Below are 15,503 nucleotides of genomic sequence, written 5' to 3'. Positions count from 1 at the left end.
GGGAAGTTTTTCATCTGGCTGCTGTAACATGGAAGCACAGGGAAGCTATACAAGCTGAGGTCCCAGATGTACACTCACAGAATGGTTTGTCTTTTCCTTTTGTTAACGTAGGAGAAAAGTTTCTTAGGTTGAAGCACTGCAAAAGTATTTTCCTCTAAAACTTTCCTAGCAGGAAGAGGGCACACCCTGGGGCTGGTCCACTACCACTAGAGCAAATGGCACCTTGCTAAAGGCTGTAGGGTCCATTTCCCAGCTCTATAAAAGCCTCCAAGCAGTTGGTGTCTCCAGCTGGCTTTTGCTGCAGAGAGCAGCAGCTGGTGGGTAACAGCTGGATAAGGAGTCAGTCTGTTATTCTCATGGACACATGAGTGTGTCCACATGAGAACAGCAGTGAGCATTGCTGCCTGCTCCCTGTGCCACCCAGAATGCAGCCAAAGTTGTTAATTCTGCTGCTCTTAAGCTCCCAGGTCAATGAGGTTACTCCTTGTATCTGTCAAAGCAGAACCAAACTCAGCAAATTTCTGCTGAAAACAACTACTTGGGTGGGATCAGCAATGCTGAATTCCTCCTTTACAATGTCCCACATGGGAGATGACACCAACCTTTTGCTAAGAGGTTCACAGTACATTTTTTGTGGATTTTCTTGTTGACAAGTATTGTGGATTTTGTTTTCACATCCTGCAGAAGGGTTTTACACCACCCCTCGGACCTGCAAGTCCCTTAACAGCAGGAGGCTCTTCTGATGCGGCTCCTCCATTCAGATATTGGATGAACGAGTCCATCAGGTGCTGAAATTGGTCAAAATGTGCTTGATGTTGCTGAGATGTTTGACCTTTGTTTTGAAGAAGAGGAGCGGGCTCCACCAGATTTATCTTCAAGTGCACCAGAAAGCCCTGTCTGGAAGGAGGCAGGATCATCCTGGAGGCAGAGTTAAGCTCAAGGTCTGAGGGATTTCCCTTTGTGCAGAAGGTCAAAAGTACACATCAGGACATCATGCTTCTGCCGTGGCAGCAGAGGATGAGATGTTTCAGCAGTGACTCAGAAGAAGAAGGTAAGTAAACATTTTATTTCAAACCCAGGATTAAATTCCTTCATGTCTGGATCATTCAAGGTAAAGCTCCTATAATCTCTTCATTGTGATCCACAGCTTGGTCGTCTATGGCTGCTGGACCTGCTGCACCTGGCATGGGAGCATATGTGACAGCAGAAGGGGTGTGGCAGGGACACAGGAGGTAGCAGAGAGGACTAGAAATGTCCAGGAGTAGAGCTAGGCACCAGGGCTACAGCTTCATTAGCAGCACAGCTTATGAAGAACCTGGCGTGGACCATCCCTAGGTGAGTGAAATCATCCTGAGAATTCAGGAACGGAAGCTGGAGGAGCTGAGATTTTACCTTGACTGCTTTGTGAGGAGAAGGCTGAGAAACAGCTCTGAAAAATGCAGCTGTCATAAGGAGAACCTCAACCCACGGCCACTACACTTGGATTTGTACATATTTTTGGATGCTTTAGAGAACCTCATTTCACATCAACCTCTCCTCTCTGATGCAACTACACACTCTTGCTTTCTACTATGTGCTAAAAACCCTCTTTGTTGATCACAGGGCACAAAACCCAAACTAGAATCATTCTAGAAGCTTCTCCTGTAGTTCTGCAACATCCCAAGCGGGAACTGAGGGCCTATGTTGACTTTTGGGCTAAGCTGCAGAGCAAAGCTCCCATCATGAGTGCCCCCAACTTGGCCAGCCTGACCTGAAAAGGGCTGCAGGAATCCAGCACAACCCTGGAAACATGGGGCTGGCTCAGGCTGCCAAAATGCTGGCAGGTTTGCCTAAGCCCACGGGGACAAAAGGTGATGGGACTGTGTGACCAGGAAGCTCCTGCAGAGGAAAATGCCACGCAGCCATGAATGTCCAAGCACTGCCTGCAGGGGTGATCTTCCCCCAGGGTAACTGCTTAAAAATGGAGATTTTTTCCAATTGCCTTTGTTGCTTTTTACGTTTTCTTCACTGATTTTGTTGTGATGCTTCAGGTGAGTCTTGAATGAGATGCAGTGAGTTTATTGCAGGAAGGAGTACATCCAGTGGCTCCTCAAATGTTTCTTCACTTGATTTTCTGCAGGACACTTAATCCACAGCAGCTGCTGCTGGCAACTCACACTGTGAGCTTACCCAGTGTTTCCCAGGCTTGTGGGGCTGCAGAGGTGAGAGTGAGCTGAGGACACCAACTGTGCCTGTGAGGTTGCTCCATTTGTAGTGATGGTGGTGCTGAATCTGGGCCTATCCCACCTCATGGCTAAAAAAACCTGAGGTGTGCCCAGTCCTCAACACGGCCCAAGCACCTTTTTTACCTTCCTCAGAGTAAAGGAGAGAGTTGGATTTGCAACTCATGGGAATTCCAGTTCAGCAGACACCCAGCTGGGCATTCTAGTAGGATTATGCTTCCGAGGTCCACTCCAGGTATAATTTCATGTCTTTCGTGTACAAAAGTTTGAGGTTCAGGTAATTTACCATACAAAGCCTTTTTAGGGGTGAATATATCCATAGTGATGGGGAAATACTGGGTTCATAGTTAAAGAGTGCCAAAAAAAATGAAAAGGGGCTGGCAAGAAATCTACAATATAAAGACAATTTTATTGCCAATAAGCTCTTAAAACTCATTTTTTTCCCTGTTTCAGTAGGACCTTATTCTTCCTGATGAAAATCCTGTCATAACATCTCTCATTAAAAATAAAATTATTTTGAAATAAATAAATATATAAAATAAATATCATATACATTTTATAAATAGTTTTGTCCTTATGCACAGTATCCATGCTTACAGCTGAATAATGTTCCTCACCCCGTTCCCACCCCAACAGCAGGAAAAAACCCATGCATCAGGACCAGTCCATGTGGTATCATTAATGTAGCAAACTCCTGGGCTGCTCAAGCAGGGAACCACTCCAAAGGCTTTTTCCTTGCAGGTGGCCATCCCAAGCTCAGCAGCAGCTCCTGCAGCACTTCTTTGGGCTTTTCTTTTCTTTCTGTCTTTTCATTTTTAGGTTGTTGTGGGTTTTTTCCCTTCCTCTCCTTGGTGATGAGGTTTGTTCACCTGCTTGTTCTTTTAGAATCATAGAGTGTTAGGGGCTGGAAAGGACCTCTGAAGATTATCAAGTCCAACCCCCTTGCCAAAGCAGGATCACCTAGGGCAGGTCACACAAGAACACATCCAGACTGGTCTCAAAAGTCTCCAGAGGAAGGAAACTCCACAACCTCTCTGGGCAGTGTGTTCTAGGGCATCATCACCCTCACAGTAAAGAATTTTTAACTCGTGTTGAGGTGGAACTTTTCCTGGGTTCCAGTTTGTATCCATTGCCCCTTGTCCTATCTCAGGACAGCACTGAAAAGAGACTAACAACCCTAACATTGAATATTTGGCCTCAGGTAAAGAAAGTGAGTGAAAATGAAAGATTATATGGTGGGTCCCTCCCTTCCCCTGCCCCAGCAATAACCCAGGGTTGATATACACTTGAAACAAGGAGGATCAGCAGTGTCTGCACTCCGTGCAAGTGCTTTCCTATGCCAGCTACACTTAGGGGAACGATGGAATGACTATGGAGATAGTGCTGTGGGGAAAAGCTTGGGAGCCCAAGTATGTACACTGCTGGGGCAGCAGCAGGAGACATCACCTGTAGTGGAAGAGGTCTCTGTACATCGCCGGAATTTTGGCAGGGTCCACAGGCCGGGGTAAAAAGTGAGTGAATTTCTGGTGTCTCTTAGTCCTGTACCCTTCGCGGGGGGAGCCGTCCTTGTTCAGAGCCACATAGTAGTGGCGCTCCGAGTCGGGGTGCTTGTAGAGGGTCGAGGCGTAGGTGTTGTACCAGTTCTCTTCAAACTGCTCACGGAAAACACACTCCCGAGTCAGCTTCTTCTGCGTGGCGGCAGCAGCGGCAGGGGAACAAAAAGACATTTGTGTCAGAAGGTATTAAAACATTACATCTTTTCCTCAGTAGATTCACAGGATGGTTTGGGTGAGAAGGGACCTTGAGGATCATCTAGTTCCGACCCACCCTGGCATTGGTAGGGGCGCCCTCCACTAGACCAGGTTGATCAAGGCCTTATCCAACCTGGCCTTGAACACCTCTGGGAGGGGGTCATCCGCAACCTTCCTGTTTCAGTGTCTCATCACCCTTGCTGTAAATTTACCCTTACTTTTATTTTCCTCTAATTTTCCCAGAGATCTTGTCCTCTGAGGATGGAAACTGGATGTTGCTGGGTGAGAGCTGGAAGCAGGCACAAGCCTTTCAAGCCAAGACCCAAAGACTTCTGAAGTTGGAGGAGGAGACAAGAGGAGGAGGTGAGTGTCTATTTTGTAAAGGTGCCCCATAAGGAAAAAACATCTGGCCATAACAGAACTCTAAAGCTGGTAGCCAAGTCTCTGAGATTTAGGGTGTGAGTTCAGAGCTTGGTGCCCACCTGCAGACATGTCTTACCATAGCAGCCCCACCTATAGGCACCACACACTCCCCAGAATTGCTCTCATAGGTGAGAGGCACCCCCTGGAGAAGCAGTGGACAGCAGATCGGAAGGGTTTAAACAGGAACAAGCACCACTTTGGAAGTTCAGGGTGCAGAGTGGCTGACACTGTGCTGGGAATGAAAGCATTCCTCAGATGAAAGCATCTTCAGATTTGCCAGGGAGCTGTGATGTGAGCCCTTGGAGGTCTGGATGGGGAACAGCTTTCTCAGGGTATCTAACCCCAGAGAGGATTTACAATGATGGTTGGTTATGTGATGAGCATGTGCCAGCCAACAGCCAGTCCACCCCAGACTGAGGTCACCATGCCACAGTCAGCCTTTTCCTTCACCCCTCACCACTAAGACCTGTTGGCTTCATGTCCCAGGATGGCTTTTCAGCGTGTGCCCGTAGCTCCTTCCCTCTCCCTCCCTTCTCGCCAGTGTCAACTACAAGGAACACTGAGGCTGTCCCTCCAGGAGGACATGTGTGGGTGGCATTGCCACTGCTGTGTCACAGAGGGACCTGCCATCTCACCCCACCCCAGGTGGGACTGCCAGGGGACATCTGCAGACCTAGGATGCTGCACCCTTGCAAGCACTGGCCTTGCCCTGCAAATAGTTTGGGTAAGGAAAGATCCTCAGCCAGGGCACACAGAGCACTCGGCAAATGTTCTTGCCTACAGACCATGTTTTGTAACATGATCCAGGAGCTCACCTGTGCTCAGAACCTTTTTTGAGTGTTTTGCTGCACCCTGAGGTGAGTTGTGAGCCTTTCAAAAGCCTGCACCACAGCTTCTGCCATCTGAGTCCTGGGGAACAAGGGTTTTTTCTTCCCAGATCCATCAATAAATACAGAGCACTTTTTTCCTTCCTCTAGGGCAACATCTACTTGGAGTATGTTAGCAAATGCTGACCAAGTGAACTCATGTGCTACTGCTTTGCTCCAGATTACCTGCTGTTTAGAGGTACAGTGTTTGTATAAAATGAAACAGCTGTGTGTAGAAGGACCTTTGGGGCTTGGTGGACAACAAATTCACCGTGAACCAGCAGTATGCTCATGTGGCCAAGAAGGCCAGTGGTCTCCTGGGGTGCATTCAGAAGATTGTGACCAGCTGGTCAAGGGAGGTTCTTCTCCTGCTCTGATTTGCCTTAGGCCACATCTAGAGTGCTGGGTTTAGTTTTGGGCTCCCCAGTTCAATAGACACAGAACTCGTGGAGATAGTCCAGGAAGAGGCCACAAAAATGCTGAGGGGACTGAAGCATCTCTGTGAAAAGAAGCTTGAGAGACCTGAGGCTGTTTAGCCAGAAGAGCAGCCTGAAAGGGGGTCTTCTCAATGCTTAGCAAAAACTAAAAGGCAGGAGGCAAGAGGATGGGGCCAGACTTTTCTCAGTGTTGCCCAGTGACAGGACAAGGGGCAACAGGTACAAACTAGAACCCAGGAGCTTCCATCTATACATCAGGAGAAATTTCTTTTCTATGAGGGAGCCCTGGAGCAGGCTGCCCAGAGAGGCTGTGGTGTCTCTTCCTCTGGAGAGATTCCAAACCAACCTGGACATTGTGATCCTGGACAACTTGCTGCAGGTAACCCTGCTTTAGAAGGGGGGTTGGACTAGATGATCTCCAGAGGTCCCTTCCAACCCTCACCATACTGAGGTTCTGTGTGATTCTGTGTTTGGAGAATCTGGGGTGATTCTGCAGAGTATGACTTATTCAGTGGAAAGTCTCCACTGATCCTGCAAGCCTACCACTTTTGCTGCTCTCCATATTAGCTGTGTGTTCACTATCAATGGCAAGCTTAAGAGAAACACTGGCACAAGGTTAGCAGGGCCAGGCAGAGAAGCTGTCCCGAGGGGACTCCACGTGTCGCTGTGGGGATGGGCAGCTCTGGCTGTATCAACACAGATCAGGCAAAACCGTCAGAGAGAGAAATAATAAACTTGCTGAAATGTTAAGAACCCCGCGGTGCTGCTGGCTCCCAAAATACCCCTGTAATGCTAATGCTGCCCTTGGGAGCTCTGCTATGGACCTTTAATTAAGAATTGTGTAGTGGCTTTTGATTTCGAAAAGCCATCATTGCACAACCCACGTATCCTGGATTTTCTGACTCCAGGGTTATTTGGGGACCTGGCTCAGGACTCGTGCACAGCCCGGGTCGGTGGTTTGTGTCCCTGCAGCCTCCAGCCAGTGTCTTGTCAGAAAACTCCCATGGTTGTGTCTTCAGGTCAGTTCTGTTTCCAGATGAAGTGTTGTAAAATGTTCATTTGTTTCTGTGTCGTAACAGGTGACAGAAATATGGTTCTTGTGGGACTATTTAGCCTGCAGAAGAGAAGGCTGAGAGGGGAACTTATCAATGCTTATAAATATCTGAAGGCTGAGTGTCAAGAAGAAGGGACAAGGCTCTTTTCAGTGGTGTCCTGTGATTGGATAAGGGGCAACAGGCACAAACTTGAACCCAAGAGGTTTCACCGGAACATGAGGAGAAACTTTGCTGTGAAGGTGCCAGAGCCTTGCAGCAGGCTGCCCAGAAAGGCTGTAGAATCTCCTCTGAAGAGATTTCAAACTCTTCTGGACATTGTGATTCTGGGCAACCTGCTGAGGGTGACCCTGCTTTTAGCAGGTCTAAATGATGTCCGGAGGTCCTTTCCAGTCCCTACCATTCTATCATTCTGTGAACACAAGCCCCATAATTTAATTATCCCATCATGAAACAGTTGCTTCGTAGTGAGAGCTGTGGAGTTTGAAAGCAGAGAAAGGCACAGTCAGGCTATGTCAGTTTCAGCAAGCACAGTGAACACAGAGAAGCTTCTTGATACATGAATTTCTGCACTGTGAGATGGATCTGAGTTGGGCAGAGGAAGATTCTGCCTTCCACTTGGGTTTGAAACTGGTTTCTTTTGTTTGAAATTTCTTTCTCAAAAGTGTTGTCAAGCTCTTGAAAAGGGCTGCTCAGGGCAGTAGTGGAGTCCCCATTCCTGGAGGAATGTCAGAGATGCAGTGCTGAGGGACATGGTTTAGTGTTGACCTGGCAGTGTTGAGGGATGTATTTTAGTGTTGACCTAGCAGTGCTGGGTTAACAGTTGGCTCTGATGATCATTCTGTATTTCTGTGACTAGGAAGGGTTTGTAGGTATTCAGGAGTTTATGTGGACTGAGAAACTAACAAGGAGTTTACACTTGGGTTTTGGCAAAACACAGGAAATTCTAATCTGAAAAGGGCACTTCTGGAAAATGATGAGCAACCTCCCTGATCTCCTTAGAGGAGTTGTAGAGAATGTTATAATAAAGTAACACTCAGACCACAACTTGAGCTTTTGTTAGTGAAATATCTATACCATAAATGTAAATTCTGCAGACAGGTGCAGATCCTGGCCACATGGAGAATAAAACTGATGTGTTAGGCAATGAAAACACAGAAGAATTCCCTCATTTCATGCTAAATTTTCCCCCTGACTTTAGTTGACCCTTGCCACTCTGCTTCTGAAAGGCAAATGTTTGATAACCCCTGCTCCAGTTCCCCCAGGCGCTGCCTGGGGTCTGAACACCACGATGGGCTCTCACCACATGAAAGCATGCTCCCTGTTTCACATATTCCTTTATGCTATAACCACAGTGACATCATGGGTAGGATGAAGGCATGTAGCAGCTCAGGGATTTTGGAGGCCTGTGACAGACACAGCAGATGACACCAATGAGGCCCCTGTGTTGCAGTGTATGTTACATAGCGGTGTAATTAGCACAAGACCTTAAACTTACCGACCCATACAGCTCGCCTCTCTCGTTCATGCCGAGGTAGAGTCCTGAGTCCACCCCACGGATGCTCACCAGCCCAACTGCCAGGCTAATAAACTCCAAAATCCCTGAAACAGAAAGGAGTCCAAATCATAGAATTGTTTTTGTTGGAAAAGACCTCTAAGATCGTTGAGTCTAATCATCAACCAACTAAGACCACCATGGCCATTAAACATGTCCCAAAGTGCCATGTCCACACACTTCTTGAGCACCTCCAGGTACAGTGTCTCCACCACCTTCCCAGGCAACCTATTTTCATGCCTGAGAATCACACAGAGGTTCCTGCAGCCACCATTTTCCTTATTTCTATCTAGAGAGTTCTTTATAGTCTTATAGTATGCAATCTTCCACTCTAGGCTTCTCCCCAGCATTGCAAGTTTGACCTGCTCAAAAGGAGTTAGCTTTGCTAATGAGAGAAATTCTGCTAGGTTTCAGTGGTTTGGGCTTTGGTGGTTATTTTCTTCCTAATTATCATCAAGGCAGCAGGTGCTGAAACTTGTTCCTGGCTACATGAGAATGTCAGAAGACTGTTAGCACACTGGGTTTTGTTCTTCGCCAAAAGGAGAGTGATTTTTGTCACCACAGAGTTTCTGGTTCCAGACAACAGTCCCATGTGGTTTCAAGTCATGAGTTAAAGAAAAATAAGTAAGAAGTACTAGAAGAGATGTCCGTGAGGGCTGTCTTCATCCTGGCACTCCCCTGGGGTACCTGCTGCCCCCAAATGTATATATAAGCCACAAGGATAAAATCACTTCAGAAGCACACAGGTAGAAATGGATCTTCCTCCACAGCCTTTGTAACTGCTGGTCCTTCTTCTGCCATCATTACTGCCAGCAACTCCCTCCTGCCCCATAGGTCCTGCTGCCTCCCTCACCCTCAAGCCAGCCTTTTCCTGGTCCTAGCCATCCCCAGCCCTGCAAGAGCAGCCTACATGGGCCTCAGCCTACAACCATGGAGCCAGATACTTTAAATAACAAGAGGCAGCCTCATTTCATGGAATCACAGACTGGTTTGAGTTGGAAGGGATCTTTAAAGGTCATCTGGTCTAATCCCTTTGCAGTCAGCAGAGATACCTACAACTAGAGCAGGTTACTCAGATCCCCAGTGACCTGATCTGGAATGGTTTCAGGGATGTGGCATCTACCACCTCGCTAGGTAGCTTGGGCCAATATAAACAAGTCTTCCTCTGGCAAAGAAATTAGCAGGGTCTGCTGCTGCCTGCTGCAGCAAGGGAGATGGCACCAGTTTACATGGGGGAGAGATTTGTTATGGGGGAAACCCTTGGTGAAGCATGTGAAAACAAACAGCCCCCAAGCAGCCCAGAGAGGTGGTGAGTGCTCCATCCCTGGAGACATTCAAGGTCAGGATGGACAAAGTTCCAGGTATGTCTGAGCTCAGTGTAGGATGGTCGAACTGTGTGACCTTTAAAGGTCTCTTCTAACCCAAAATGTTCTATGACTTTAGTATCACATCAGACTTCACAGGAAGTCCTCTTGAAGGCATTATTGGGACTGGGTTAGACTCTGGCTGTCACACACTCCCTAGGTAGAGGTCATGGGCACAGGTCACTGGCCTGTGTCCAGTACTGAATTAGCTGGGAAGGCAGCAGCAGAGGAAGGAAGAGGGTTTCCCCCATCCCATCTGATGACTGGACTAGATGTCTCTGTTGACAGGAGGCCAAAGTTGCTCTAACCTTTAGTGTGGTTCTGAGTCTCTTAATATAGCTTCCAAAATGTCCAGTCCTGAGTGATTTCTGCTCTGATCAGGTTACCTCCCAAAGCTCCTCTTCAAAGTATGCCCTAAGTCTAAAATCACCACATGACAAGCAGCCACCCGAGCCAGTTGACTTTACTGGCAGTCAAAGCTCCTGGTTACCCCTCAGCCTGGGGCATGTCTCTTCTGCTCAGCCACGCCTGGCTGTGATAGCTCTCAGACGATAACTGTATCACCACCTAAATATAGGATGGATCAGAATGGACACTTCTGTTCTGTTCTGTTCCCCCTTGGCTCAATGCAGACTCATGTCAGATGCTGGCAGCTGAAGCGGGTGCAAGAATTCATCTTCCTACCTTCCATTGAACTTTTTGTCCTCATTTTGCCCTGCCTGCTCTGGTGCTTGTGCATCAAATCCAGCCCTCCCTGCAGTCAGCAGGTGCTTTGGAGAAGAAATTAAATAGGAACTTGGGAGCTGCAATGTCTCAAGACAGGAAAGCAAACAACAGAAAACATGGTTCATGGTCCAGTGCAGTTGTTTTCCAGGCTGAAATATGCCCAGTTACAATGCTCTGGCCTAGGCACAGATAAAAGCTGCAGGAGGGTTGGATGAGAAGAGCTTTAAAGGTCCCTTCCAACCCAAAGCATTCTATGATTCTATATATTGCCTTCAGAAATGCCAAGAACAGGGATGGCAGCCTTCCCAAACCAGGACCCTGGCTCTGCTCTACTTGCTTCCCAGGAGTTATTGTGGTTTCTTGTCTGAAAAGAAGCACAAATGGGGAAGGAAGAGGGATGAAGGATGGTCTTTTGCCTCTTCTATCCACCAGTTCTGATACCTGAAGGGAGTTACTGAGCTGTTGTGTGTGTCTGTTTCTGTTTTCTGTTCTGCAGGACAGAAATCGTGACAGTCACTGTTTGAAAACGGAGGAGCAAAGGAAGATTGACAACAACTAGAGGGAGTGTAAAAAGTAATACAGGGGGAAAGGAGTACAGGAATACCCAAAAACTGGGGAGAGTCCAGACTGGAGACAAGTGGATGTTCAAGTGAAAAATATCTGGTAACTGGAGAGCCATAGATGGACCTTTCTGTAGGTACAAACACAGTCATCAGCACCAGCATGTTTTCCGGTTTTATTTGCCTTCTGTCACCCATCAGAAGCAGGAAAATGCTGCCGGTCCCATTTAGAAACTGAGGGATGTCTCAGAAAGGGAGACCAAGAGCTTTTCTTGGGCATACCCACTAGCACACCCTGTACATGGCACATGAACCCAGGTCTCCAAAGATATGTTAAGGAGCAAGGCAGGAGCAGCCATTAGCATCTTTTTTCTCTGAGTAGTTGGGTGAGACACCCCTTATCTGGTGCAGATTGGGTAATACTTGGTTTTGCAAACAAAATTGCTTCAAGGTGTGCCTGTGGTAAACTCTTCTGACTTCATCCCTTGCAATATTCCCCTTTTCTGATCTCAGAGTGGCACTTGGAGATGTGCTCAGAAAACGACTGTGTTGAGATGGCATTAAGAATGTAACTTAAACCCAGAGAAGTCAGGAGACAGAGTGAAGGCTGAAAAAATGTGGGCGGGTATCCATCCTGTCCTTAACTCACTCCAATTGCTAGACAAAATTGCAGCTTCGTACATCTGATCTCCAGCAGCACAGGGAGCGGCCACTGGGGCCAGCTCAAGAATGTTTTTTCCAGTTGTAGCAGAGTATGTTTGTAGTAGAACATGCTTCCCCCACTGTGTTTTTCTCCTTCCCCCAGGACTTGCTGCTTTTTTCCTGCTTTGATTAGTCATTCTGTTTGTTCTTTGGGTCTTTCTAGGTAATATGTGGAGAGACTTGACTAAGACTCCAACTGGTTTCATTTATCACCAAAGCAGTGAATAATCTCCAAAGCTGTGCTGTGGCTGGACCCGCAAATTCTCGCTTTATTTAAACCATCCCTCAAAGAACAATTCAGCTCCTTGCACCTGTCTCTTCTTACATGACTACAGTCAAGAGCAAGGGTACAGAAACATCAGATGTTGTATTAATGGCTACAAACCCAAAGCTTCAGCTAAAAACCTCAACAACTGTTCAGCAACAGGTGCACTATGGTCTGGATGTCAAAATCTACAGCAAAACTTTCTCTGGAGGTTTCACAGACTTCTCTAGGAGCCTGTGTTACACATCCATCAGCAGGTTTGTGCCCCAGAAGAGCTTCAGTTGCTGCCTTTATTAGTCTGCAGTACAAACTCAGGGGCTTTTGACTCTCCACACTTGCGGTTAAGAGTAGCAAAATTGGTGTTGCTTGCTTAATGCTGCTGTAAACCAGGCACAAGGTAGAAAAGGGGCAATTTCTCCTGGCAGGGATTTTCCTGGTGAGTTTGTCTCAGTTCCATTCTCAGAAGTATTCTCATAGGGGTGCTAATGCCAGTCCAAACCCCCTCCAGATTTTGACTGTCCTTTATTTCGTTGTACAGGAAAGTTCTTAGCACATGCAGTGAGAACAGATATATTTCCAAAAACACTTAGCCTTGCTGGGATGATTTAGGAGGAGCTTCCAGTTCACAGAGCAAATCTGGGCACTCCTTTAGCATGAGAGTGATCTTTCTTCCAACAGTCCTGAAGGGCTTCACCAAATTTTATGTTAAACCTCCTCTAGGAAAAATAAGCTGTGCCTCATTGTTCTTGCTTGAAACTGTATTTTTACAAGTATAAAATATCCAGAAGACAGGTGTGAATTAGGAACACTTCAGTCCTCACCAGATGAAAAGGAGTAGTTACTGTGACTGTTCAGGCAAGTCTGATGAACAATGCAGCTACCTCTCCTGTGTCCACTGTCTACATCTGAATACTGTGGTACAAAAGAATCCCTGCCTTTAACCCTTGCTGTTAAGACCCTGGAACTCAGTTCTGCATCACTAGGGCTTTGCCTCTTTGCACATCTGGTAGCTTTTGGGATGGTACCTGCCATGGGGGGGTGCGGGTACTGTCCATCTTTTCCTTGAACCCCTTCCAGTATGAAGAGATCAAGATACAAAGCTTGGTTCTACCCTACTGCAGTAGATAAACTCTGCTGCAGTGTCACAGCCAGCTCTGGAGCACGTTATCTGCTCATGGTAGCAGGAAGCACCTTTCAGCCATGTGTGCTTGATTCACCAAAGCACCATACTGGATTTCTAAGTATTTCCCCAGCTGGTCCTAGATTTTAACTGCTGCCCTGAAACCCTCCTTGAGCTCTGCATCTCTCCCCACAGTTTTGTACTTCCCCTGGACCACTCCAGCTGCCTCTTTCTGTGCTAGGTTACTGCTCTCCAAGTGCTGCATGCAAGATTGAGGAATGCATTGATACATGACATCCTAATATGAACCATACCAGTAACACTGGAATTTAAATATTCATGGCTACTGAATGCAGATGGTGAATGCTGTGTGCCAGCACATTATTGCTTTGAGTCTCTGCTGCAGTGAGGTTTAGTCCAACTTTATCTGCACACGAGGATTCCAGTCTAATCCTTTGAGGCTTTGTCTTGCAATTACAACAAATAACTATTTATTTTATACCACCTCTGGGAAAACCCTGAAGCAGAAAACTATAATATTTTATATCTGAAGTCTGGTCTAGTTTACGTAGCTGGTTGCTGACTGCTAAAACACTTAGGGAATGCCAATGTTTCAATTTATTGAAGGCACTGTGTGACTTAAGCTTAAGCGTGCAAAACCCATGAAAAGTTTCAGCCCATTTAACATCTTTTTCCCAAGTTTGTTTGGAAACATACTTACTTTACTCAGTCTTTATCAAAAAATGGAACTGAGACAAATACTGCCATTTGGAACTGGCTGTTAACGTGTACAAAGATAACTGAAAAGAACTGATAGAAATAGTACGTGGCAGATTGAACTAAACCCAAACAGATGCAATGGGTTTGCTTTCCGTTTCTTTTAACGTGGATAGCCACTGCGTGCTGCAGCATGGAAGGTGAAAAGATGTGTGCCTTTCAGGAGGTAATTAAAGAACACTTGCCCCACAAGCCTATTACTACCTGTCTCTGACCCCCAGGTTATGACTTTCTGTAGATTTAGGCAGGGACATGCTATGCACACACCTGGTGTTTATAGAAAGCACAGTGCAGAGATAAGCCTCTCCAGTTGTTCCAAAAACCTGCCTTACACCACCACCAACAGCAGCAGGAGTGTTCCTGACATAGCAGAAAGGAATGGATGCAAACAAGTAAAGGCCAAAAAAAAATTCTTTCACTGAGGAGTTAAATCACTTGAAAACTACAGAAAGTCTTACAACCTATTAACAACATAGCTGAGCTCACTGGCCTGGGATTTGTTGATAGCTTACACAGACACCTGCACTAGATGCTGAAGTAGCGGGATTTTTTCTGAGCTGTGCTCAAACTTAGTGCACTTCTTCGCCTGTGGCTTGGGATGCATTTTTTGAAGGTTACATATAGTCTCATTAGCTATCCCTGCTCTTGTGTGACACTGGTACAGGCACTGCAGTCTTCCAGCTGTATTACAGGCAGCAGAGTAAATCCACGGTGCTCTGCCTATTGTTCCATCTTCTCCTTTCTTTCGGAGGTCCCTTAAGCGGTTTTCTCCAGCTTCCCCTTTCCTATTCAGCAGCCTCCCCAGACTGACACCCGCCCAGCTGACTGATCCCTGCCCGCTCTGGGGAGACGCTCTTCTCCGGAAATTCATGCCAGTAAAAGAAATCAGCTCACAAATAACCTGCCGAAGCGACACCAAAAACAACAAAAAAAACCCACCCCAAAACCCAGCAACCAAGAGGGAGAAAAACCGCCGAAACTAAACAACCGAAAACCCAAGGAATTTATTTTTCCAGCGTGCTCTCCTCTCTTTTGCACCTCTCACCGCTAACTTCAGAGGCACTTCTAAAGTGGTTTCCTCCTTTTTTTTCTTTTTTTTTTTTTAGTGTAAAAAAAAATTGTTTTAAAATTTGATTTTTCCTCCCCTGCTATGGCACGGTTTTGTGCACCTGCAGAAGGGCTGAGCGCCGGGAGAGTAGGAAATTGGACATAAAAACTCCCGCATTGCTGGGGAGTGAGCGCATTTGTTTAGGAGTCTAATTATATCCGTCCCGGGATGATTTATATTAGCGGAGCAATTAATTCTGTACGCGGGGCACCTGCTCCCGGTGCTGGCCTGGGCCCGGCACCGGCCCGCTCCGGTCGCCCCGTTCCCGCCACCCCCTTACCGAAGCGGCTGTGGTCCTGCCGAGTGCCCTGCACCGTGCCGTTGGGGAAAATCTCCAGGTGGAAGCCGGTGCGGCAGTAGAGCTGCCGCCGCCGGAGGATGCCCTTGAGGTGAGCGAAGTCGGTGGGGGAACCCCGCTGCAGCCGCCCCTCAATCTGTCCCAGACGCTCGTTGAGGAAACCGGGAGAGTCAGCAAGGGGCAGCCCGGCGCCCAGCCCGGGGGGAAAGCCGTGCAGGTCGGGGTCCAGCGCGCCCAGGAAACCGCCCACCTCGGCCATGGGGGCCGCGGCCCGCGG

The 15,503-nt window shown here is 47.3% G+C and overlaps 1 protein-coding gene and 1 long non-coding RNA gene across 4 annotated transcripts; one reads left to right on the top strand and one right to left on the bottom strand.

Annotated features, from left to right (window-relative positions):
• Positions 1-2,638: 2,638 nt before the first annotated feature.
• FGF16 (fibroblast growth factor 16) lies at positions 2,639-15,491 on the bottom strand. Of its 2 annotated transcripts, none has more exons than XM_064159379.1 (3): positions 15,209-15,491; positions 8,250-8,353; positions 2,639-3,910 (listed from the first exon to the last, which is right to left on the bottom strand). In XM_064159379.1, exons 1-3 carry the CDS (start codon positions 15,483-15,485, stop codon positions 3,665-3,667), a joined length of 627 nt encoding a protein of 208 aa, XP_064015449.1. In that variant the 5' UTR covers positions 15,486-15,491; the 3' UTR covers positions 2,639-3,664. The 2 variants fall into 2 exon arrangements, with proteins under 2 accessions (XP_064015449.1, XP_064015450.1); XM_064159380.1 differs by having other exon boundaries at positions 2,639-3,907.
• Positions 4,070-12,699, top strand: LOC135183983 (uncharacterized). 2 transcript variants are annotated; one of them, XR_010305805.1, is made up of 4 exons: positions 4,070-4,336; positions 5,374-5,461; positions 10,893-11,093; positions 11,822-12,699. It is a non-coding gene; the product is annotated as an uncharacterized LOC135183983 (long non-coding RNA). The 2 variants fall into 2 exon arrangements; XR_010305804.1 differs by lacking the exon at positions 11,822-12,699 and having other exon boundaries at positions 10,893-11,509.
• Positions 15,492-15,503: the final 12 nt, after the last annotated feature.

The sequence above is a fragment of the Pogoniulus pusillus genome, chromosome 19 (assembly GCF_015220805.1).
Source record: "Pogoniulus pusillus isolate bPogPus1 chromosome 19, bPogPus1.pri, whole genome shotgun sequence".
NCBI classification, from domain to species: domain Eukaryota; kingdom Metazoa; phylum Chordata; class Aves; order Piciformes; family Lybiidae; genus Pogoniulus; species Pogoniulus pusillus.
The sequence above is the reverse complement of the archived record's forward strand: the minus strand, read 5'-3'. Positions and strand labels throughout refer to the sequence as shown.